This window comes from Molossus molossus, unplaced genomic scaffold (genome assembly GCF_014108415.1).
Source record: "Molossus molossus isolate mMolMol1 unplaced genomic scaffold, mMolMol1.p scaffold_m16_p_12, whole genome shotgun sequence".
Classification (NCBI taxonomy): Eukaryota; Metazoa; Chordata; class Mammalia; order Chiroptera; family Molossidae; genus Molossus; species Molossus molossus.
The window spans coordinates 91,772,828-91,781,614 of NW_023425347.1; the positions used below are offsets into that span (position 1 = coordinate 91,772,828).

The window sequence follows — 8,787 nt, forward strand, 5'->3', positions numbered from 1 at the left end:
TGGCATGGAGACAAATAATCTCAACTGGATTATAGGAATTCTTCTGACTTTAAAGACATTAAAAGGTTTTGAGACACCATAGGTATCACGGGCGCTGGGGCACTGTGCCCACTGTCGGCGCCCAGTTGAGCTCTCTGAACTTCCTGGCCCAAATCCTGGCTCACCTTGGATTTGGGCATGTGCCTCAGCTTGCCTCTCTGTAAAGTGGGGACGATGGCAGCACCCTCCTCCTGGGGCTGTTTGAGGGTCCTCAAGATCCCACTCGTGGGGGCTCCCCGCTGGGCTGCATCGAGCTCCGCTGCAGGAGGCCAGCTGGGATGCCCCTCCTCCGCATGGGAAGACCCAGCTCCGAGCCAGGGCAAGGACCTACCCTCGGCCACGTGACGAGAGGTGGAATGAGGACTCTGGGGCCACAGATCAAGCAGCTCCCAAGCCCTGGACGTTAATGGAAGTGGTTGGTCAAGTTATCCCAGCCTCAGACCAGGAAAGGGAGGGCAGGGGCCGGAGCAGGACGCAGCCGGACAGGGGTGTCTCGTCTCCCGTTCAGCAGATGAGTTGCTGGGCGTCCATGGCCAGTGGGACTTTGACATTTCTGGCCAGGCCAGAGCTCTGGTCTCCTCCAGCCCTCCGACCGTGGGAACAGCAGCTCTCCCTGGGGCCCAGCCAGGCCGGGGCTGCTGTCTTCTCCAGCCGGCCTGGAAGGTGACATCAGGAAGCTGGAATGTGGGCTTTCCCGCTGACTCAGGCCATTTCCCCGGCACCACACTACCCCACTGGCGAGAATCTGGGAGACAGAGTTCCCACCGCGGAGCACCTCTCTGCTCGTCCACCGATTAGGAGCTTCCCTGGAAGGAACAGTAAAGGAAAATCCCTAAACTCCGCTGGCTGAGCAGCCCGCCTTCGGCCTGTAGGTTTCTGAACAAACGGCCTCCCGGGCCCCTGGTGCCCGGCCGGTGGCCCAGCTGCTCTCGGTTACCCTCTGGGTACCACGGAGGCGGGGGCGAGGCAAGGGGCGGGAGCAGAGGGCATGCTGGAGTCGCGGCCGCAGGGGAGCGGGGCAGACTTGGCGTCCCCAGGCCATGTGAACTTACGTCTCTCAGCCTCTCTGGGCCTCAGTTGCTGCATCAGCAAAATGGGGGTGAGAAAAAAATACCAAGAACGAAAAGCACCTGGCACAGCCCTGCTCAGAGCTCCATCAGCAGAGCGAGCAGATGATTTGGGGAAGGGGCGCTTTGATGGATGGGAAAGGCACGAGCACAGAGAGCCAGGGTGGCCCCTCCCCCGGGCACTTGGCCAGTGCCGGACCTGGAAATACACTGCATCACTGGGCTCCCAGGGGTTAATGAGGGGGAGTGGACAGGCCCAGTATGTAATGAGCCGAGAAGGTGCCCAGAGATCAGAAGTGTCCCTGCTCACTGCCTCTGCCGCAGCCCAGCTCGGCCCTGCTCCCTCTCCTCCCCAGGATGAAGCCTCCTCCTCTTCTGACCTTCCTGTGCCTTCTGGGTAAGTGACCTTTGTGACCGTCACCTTTCTCCTGACCCAGCTGGGAACCCCACACTCCCTGGAGGCCCTGAGCCTGGCCCTGGGGAGGGTGTGGTGGGTCACCCTGAGGCCAGTCCCGCGTGAGCCAGCACTGACCATTGGAGGGGGAGGTGCAGCCAAGGTGGCCTGGGGGACATGAGAAAGGGCTGCAGGGACCCCAGGCAGCACACACGGGGCTCCTGCCACCCATTCTCCGTCCCCCACCCTAGCTTCCATTTTTGGAAGGATCTGGAGGAATTGGGGGAAGTCCAGGTGGTTACGAAGCCTAGCCGGGGGGCAGGGGTCTGCCACCTGGGGAGATGATCCAGGCCGTTGGGAGACGTTTGGGGACAGCGGGGGTCACCCTGGGAGATGGAGGAGGGTGGGAGGGGCGGCTGCAGTGCTGTGAGCGGGGAGAGGCCACGGGGATCCGGTGCAATGGCTGTCATGGAGCGAGCACCACTGACTCTGCAAGGCTAACTGGACAGTCAGAGAGATGTCTGGACTAGAATGGAGGGGAGCTCAGGGGCCCCTCAGGGACCTGATGGCACCTGCCCACCTCCCGCAGTGGCCCTGGCTGGGGGGAACCTGGTCCAGTTCGGGGTGATGATTGAGAAGGTGACCGGGAAGTCGGCGCTGCAGTACAACGACTACGGCTGCTACTGCGGCATCGGCGGCTCCCACTGGCCGGTGGACGAGACGGACTGGTGAGCGGGCAGCCCACGGGGAGCATCCTGGGAGGAGGGAGGAGCTGAGGCCTTCCAGAAAGTGGGGCCGACCTGTCCCGGGGCCCGGAGCAGAGCATGACCCTTGCAGGTGCTGCCACGCCCATGACTGCTGCTACGGGCGTCTGGAGAAGCTGGGCTGCGAGCCCAAGCTGGAAAGATACATTTTCACTGTCAGCAGGTGCAACATCCTCTGCGGTGAGTGAACAGCCCCAGGTGGTCCAAACACTGGGGAGGGCTGGGGCCAGACAGGAACCCCTCCTGATGGTGGCTCCTGAGCCAGACCCTGGGCTGGACGGGTCGGGTCTTCCATCATCACAGAGCCGGGGTGAGGCGTGTTCATCACCCAGATGCTCACCTGGCACCCAACCTAGAGAGCCCTGTGACCCGTCTGCTCCTGCCCTGGCCCGGGCACAGCCCCCCATCCGGAAGCCTCCCAGCACCAGCCTCTGGGGAGCAGAGCAAAGGGGCGGAGCTGAGCCGGGCCCCCAGGAGCTGTACTGATGCACCCTCCCCAGGCCTGGGCGGCGGCTGTGGGTAAAGTCCCAGGACAGAGCCTCGAGGACATCGTCTCAGACAGGGAGAGCGGAAACTTTGATCTGGGACAACCCCATTCCCGAAGGCTGACCCCCAGTGGGGCTGCCAGGCTGGGCCCATTTGCTCAGCCTTGCCAGGTCGAATGCCCACTTGGACCAACTAGACTTCCTCTGGTCCCCATCCCGGGAAACGGCCTGAACCAGGTGACAGAGAGGAAGGAGAGTCCCCTGGGGAGCCCAGGTCAGATAACCAAGCCCTCTTCCTGCTGCAAAGCCAGGGCAGCCTGGAGGGAGAGCGGCCCAGCAGGGAGGAGAGGCACAGGGAGGTCAGAGAAGTCAGAGCTCAGATCCCTCCGCTGGTGCTGGGGGCGGGGAGGGGCGGGGAGCGGGCCCAGCAGGGAGGAGAGGCACAGGGAGGTGGGAGAAGTCAGAGCTCAGATCCCTCCGCTGGTGCTGGGGGGGCGGGGCCAGGACCAGACGAGTGGCAGCAGCTCTGGCTCAGTGTCCTGCCCCTGCAGCCATCTACTCCACAAGGCCGCTTTGTCAGGGAGTGAGCTCCCCATCACTGGGGCTTCATGCAGGGCCGAGATGGCCACCTGTCAGGACAGCACTGGGAGGTGTCAGGCGGGTATGGACAACAGGCCCGGGGCTTGACCTTCTACCTGCTGTGTGACTTCGGGGAAGTGATGGAACCCCTCGAAAGCCTCTGCCCCTCCTCTATAAAATGGACTTGATCACGCTCACTTGCCCAGCGTTAGTCCAGCTCCCAGCGAGAACCACCCAAAGCTCTGCCGGGACAGCTAAGCCCCTGTCGGCTCAGTTTTGCTGAAATAGCAGCACGGGCAGAACCCCGGTGGGAGACGGAGCCTGACCTTGGACAAGGGACATGAGCCTGGGCATTTCTGAGCTGTGGGATGTATTCCTGGGGACAGAAAAGAGCCAGAGCCACTCGCGCAGCCAGAGGCGGCGAGAGAAGAGGCATCTTCGGGCCCCTAGTGCCCGGTGCCAGTTCTGCTCCCCTGGCTGGGTGTGGGCACACACGAGGAGGGGGGATGGTTACGGTAAATGCCAGAAAAATGGGCTCCGTCCACTGATGGAGACCAGCATAGGGGCCTCAGCTCCAGTCCCAGCAGCTCCAGTCTGGGCAGCCTGCTCTGGGCGGGCACAGGCCCCCTGGGGTCGGGCTGCGGTCATTCAGTAATTTTCCTCTCTGCTTGCTGGCTGCAATCCACCCTCAGCAATGCTCAGAGAGGCTGGAGCTGCCTAGAAACCCCCCCAGGCTGGGGCAGGTGAGAGTTAGTGAACCAGCTGCCCCCGCGGTGGGGGGAGTTAAGGGCAGAGGAGCGGATGGGGCGGGGGACAGCTTGCAGCCTTCCAGCACCCTGTGTCCCACCCTGCCTCTCACCCACCCCCGAGACACCCCCGTGAGGAGCTCCCAGCAGCAGGGGCTGAGTATGGACCCTGGAGCGGTCCCACACCTGCGAGTGCAGCAGGCCGGAGCCTCTGGCCCCTGACTCACCTTGTCCCATCAGCCGGCAGAACTGCCTGCCAGCGACAGACCTGCGAGTGTGACAGGACGGCTGCTCTCTGCTTCCGCCAAAACCTGGGCACCTATGACCGCAAATACGCCCATTACCCCAACAAGCTGTGCACGGGACCCACCCCGCCCTGCTGAGCCGTGCCCCAGCTCCTCTGCTGTAGCCCGAGGCCTGGGGAACATTGGCACCAAAGACCCTCCTTCTGGAAAATTCCTTTCCTGCAACCCACCCCTCCCTGAGGATGCCCAGATTGTGGCCTGGATCATGGCTGGCCTCCCAGGCCACCGCCCCCTTCAACACCCAGAAGACTGTAACCCACCCCCGGAATCTCAGCCACCTGCTCTGAAGAAGTGAATAATGCTTCCCGCCCTCCTAACGTTCTCTGGCCCTCAGATCCCATCCCTGTAGGACTCGGTTAACCTGCGGCTTTCATTCACTCATTCATTCCTTTCGGGAGCCCTCCTGTACGCTAGCAACGAGCTGAGCCCCGAGCAGCAGCTGGGAGGAATCCGACCCGGGTGGCCCCTGCGTGCCATTCCACCATTCTGTCCTTTTCACTTTCCATGATAGTTTCTGTGCTTCTTTTTCTAATACTCTACAATCTTGCCCAAGACAATAATGGCAATCTCCGGAAGGAATATTTCTGGCCATGTGGTGGGATGTGAGGAGCATGAAAAATACCAACCTAAAAATATTGTCCCCATTGTGCCATCAGGCACCGAATCCCTCCCATCACAGACTCAGTAAAAAGTAGCTCTGGGACCATCTTAGCCAAATTCCTTTTGACAGGCAGGCGCCCAGGGCCCAGAGAGGGCAAGTTCTAGCTGAGGGGTGCTCACTAGCTGAGGCCAGTGCATCTTCAGTTCTTCACCAGTCGGTACAAGCCACTGACACCAACCCTCCATGCTGGACAGACCAGAGCTCCGGGGGCAGGGCAGCCTCCTGATTCAGGGAGGGGAGGAGAAATTTCCACATTGTGGGGCTGGCTCTTGCATGGTGGGGTATTTAATGCATCAAAGGATTCCCAGGAGGTGGCAGGCAGCCTGTCCTGGAAGCGACATGGAGCGACATGGAGCGGCAGATTCTACTCCCAGACCTAGATATGAGATCTCCACTGTCTATAATACACTGATAAATCTTCCAGGATTGGGGTGAACCTATTCAATGAGATTGAGGGCGCAAAAAGGCATTGCATAGGGCAAAGGTCACAGTGGACATGCAATAAAGAAATCAAAAGGATGGTTGTCATATATGTCAAAAGGTGAAGAAGTTCTATGCCAGCCAAAGGATGGAGGCAGCTGTGTGAGCTTTGCTCGGTCAAGAACCACCAGGTCAGGTTTTAAAGCAAAAATAGGCACATTTGTTGGAAAAGTGGTCCTGAGGCGCCCTCTTGTGGTCATTTTATTCAGGCTCCTAGAAGGAAACCGATGTTGCTTTGAACTTGTATTTCCTTTCATGGGTGTGAGGGCAAAGTATGTTTCTGGGCTAGTGAAATCGGTCCCCTTGAATTTTCAATAATAAATATGCTAAAAAACAACCAAGTAAGTTTTTACAACCATCTTAGACTGCTGGTACAGCTGCATAAATGAGAAACTTGGGAAGAAGAAACTGACTTGGGAGAGATGGAGAGGTTATGTTCCAGGTGGGATAGATTTCAGGTAGCAATGGGACAAGGACCTGGTGGTCTAGCAGCTGTGTAACCATCTGACAAAGTGAAACTGGAACTTAACACGACTTCAGTACCCCTGTTGTGACCTTCTGGCCACAGACCAGGTGGTATCCTTTGCTTTCCCAGGGATCAATAAATGTTTGGTGAATGAATCAATGGGTCTGTGTTAAGTTCCGTGTGTATGTATGTGTCCATACTACACACTTGATTTCCTGTTGCAGATTTGTGGGAAGGACTGAAAAAATAAAAGAGAACCCTGGACTTGAGGTCAGAGGGTCCAGGGACAGACTTGTGCCCCTTGTCGGCAATGCACCTGTTTTTGAGGCCCACTGCGCAGTGTGGCCTACGACAGCGGCAGGCTTGTTACAAATCTCAGATCTGACCCGACCCACTGAGTCAGAATCTATAGGGTAACAAGACCCTCCTCCCCTGGTGACTGGTGTACACACCGAAATCTAAAAAGCACTGACATATGCAAATAGCCTCCGCTTCTGCAGAACAGAACAATGACATTTCCCCAGCAGGCTGACTGTGGCAACGCTTAAATATGTTAGCATGTGTGAAAGTACACAAAATGTGCCCAGCACATAATAAGCATTCATGTCGTATGAATGAATGATAGTCATAACAACAATATTAGCTGCTATCTATTAAGCATTTGGCATTTACCAGGCACTGTTCTAAGTATTTTTTTAGTTCATTGAAAGGAAGACAGAAAGAAAGGAGGGAGGGAGGGAGGGAGGGAGGGAGGGAGGCTACATCGATGCTGGAGAAGGACCTTTGCTGCCCGAATGTTCCATAGCTTGCCTCTCCCATCTTGATAACAGGATTTGGATTGGTTTTGCTTTTGTTCCCACTTAGCCCCTAAAAAAAGCTATTAACGAAGTGTTCAGTTCAATGACTTGCTTGGCATTCCCGCGTTGATGTCAGTTTGACTATGATTTCATGGACATTCGTCTGCTTCTTTGGGGCGCTTTGCAGTGTCCCTGCTGCAAACCGAATGCTATAGTCAGGTTCATTCTTTTCTACCAACCGTGCTCCTAGCTCCTGGCCGAAGGGGGACGTGTCCAGCCAGCAGGCAGCCACCTGTTATTCCACACTAGTAAGTGCTGGCCCAGCTCAGGTTGGAGTTTCGGAACCAAAGGCTCTTCAGCCCTCCATCCTCCACCCAGTCTCCATCCCGTCACTCCCCTGCCCCCTGACCATCGGTGGCTGCCCACTGTCCGCCAATCCCTGGCGTGCATGCTCAGTGCCACCTGCTTTTCCAGCCTTGTCGTCCAGCCGTTATTTCTCTATGCTCCTCACCATTCCCAGAGCGTGCCCCCTGCCTTCCTGCCGTCACGCCTCTGAGCAATGGCTTCCTTCAACCTAGAAGCTTCCATGTCCACAGGCTCTCGTCGGCATGTCCACATCCCCATGGGGTAAGGCACACCTCAAAGGCCACCTTTTCCATAACAGTTTCCCCTGGGGCAGGTTTCCCCTCCTCTGAACACCGAGCAATGTGCTCATACCTTTCCTGGTGCCGCTTACCCCGGTTATTTGGGTTCCTGTGTTGTGTTCCTACACGGTGGAGGCAGGTTGCCCAGGGTTCAAATCTACGACCTTGGACTAGTCACTCCCTCGTGTGTAAAATGGGGATGAACCATTAGCCTACAGGGTGGTTTTAAGGTTTAAATGAGACGTTTTCAAAGTGCCCGGAGCATCAGGACTAGGTCACTTGACGCTTTTTCTCCCCATTGTATCCATCACACAGTAGATGCTAAATAAATATCTGTCCTGTGGAACCCACGGGCATGTCACTGGGGTTATTTTAGGAAGTGGCATCATGCATAGGATGAATATCACACTCATTTATTTGAATAGCCCCTTGGCTCACTGCACTGAGTGCTCATTCATCTCAAGTGGACACGTTTGAAAACCCATCCACCTTCAGTGCCCTGAAGCGAAGTCCCAGAGGGGCAGAGGCCAACCCTGCTGGAGCGAGCTCCCGGCGTCTCTCCGGAGGTCCGCTCCTGGGGTGCGCGCCAAGGTCACAGGCACACGTGCCAGCTCCCAGCACCGTGGGGACAGACCGGCCTTCGGAATTCACTCAGCAAGACAAGCATGTCACAGTAGCAAAAGGCACACGGCCAGTGTTCGTAACCAGTCTCTCCAAACAAACTGCATGTCCTTCATCAATTTTGCCCTACACACGGGGACAGCCCACTCTAGGGTTTTGTTTATGCTGGTCCTTCAGTCCAAAATGCCTTCGCTCCCCATTTCCAGACCCCGTCTCCCCTCCCACGCCCGGTCCAATGTCATCTTCCCCACCTGCCTTCCTGGAGTCCCCCTGAGCTCACATCAGCACCTCCATCAGCGGCCTGTGTTCTCTCCCCTGCACTCCGGGGCTGGCGGCTGAGGACAGGGTCGCCTCTGATTCACTGCCCAGAGGGAGGACCCAGGCGCTCACAGGGTCAGTGGATGTGGATGGATTCTTGGATGTCTGGATGGGTGAATGAGCTGAATAAAAAAGGAATGTCTGAGACACCGGTGTCCTGCCACCAGAGGTCCGGACAAGGCCCCCGAGGTGGGAGATGTTCCTTCTGCCGAGCCAGCGTCGATGAAAGCAGGACTGTGTCAATCCGTCGCAACCACAGTGTGTGACAAATGACTGCACTCGAGGCACACGTGCAGGTGCGTGGGGGGGGGGGGGGGCTTTGGGGTGTGTCTGGTCAACGGGTAACTCTGAGCCTGGATTCCCGCCCGGCCTTCTAGGCAATCAAGAGCAGTCACCGAGACACTGCCCCCTTCGGGCAACC

At 57.6% G+C, this 8,787-nt stretch overlaps 1 protein-coding gene across 2 annotated transcripts; it reads left to right on the forward strand.

Moving 5' to 3' along the window:
* Positions 1-799: 799 nt before the first annotated feature.
* On the forward strand, positions 800-6,078 carry LOC118626499 (group IIE secretory phospholipase A2). 2 transcript variants are annotated; one of them, XM_036256272.1, is made up of 5 exons: positions 800-907; positions 1,463-1,503; positions 2,090-2,228; positions 2,338-2,444; positions 4,315-6,078. In XM_036256272.1, exons 2-5 carry the CDS (start codon positions 1,464-1,466, stop codon positions 4,455-4,457), a joined length of 429 nt encoding a protein of 142 aa, XP_036112165.1. In that variant the 5' UTR covers positions 800-907; position 1,463; the 3' UTR covers positions 4,458-6,078. The 2 variants fall into 2 exon arrangements, with proteins under 2 accessions (XP_036112165.1, XP_036112166.1); XM_036256273.1 differs by lacking the exon at positions 800-907 and adding an exon at positions 1,092-1,138.
* The last annotated feature ends 2,709 nt before the right edge of the window (positions 6,079-8,787 follow it).

Excerpts from the sequence above, each read along its gene's own strand:
- LOC118626499 (XM_036256272.1), top strand. The coding sequence starts at position 1,464 with ATGAAGCCTCCTCCTCTTCTGACCTTCCTGTGCCTTCTGG. Across the intron at positions 2,229-2,337 it reads CCGGTGGACGAGACGGACTG|GTGCTGCCACGCCCATGACT; the intron begins GTGAGCGGGCAG and ends TGACCCTTGCAG. Across the intron at positions 2,445-4,314 it reads CAGGTGCAACATCCTCTGCG|CCGGCAGAACTGCCTGCCAG; the intron begins GTGAGTGAACAG and ends TTGTCCCATCAG.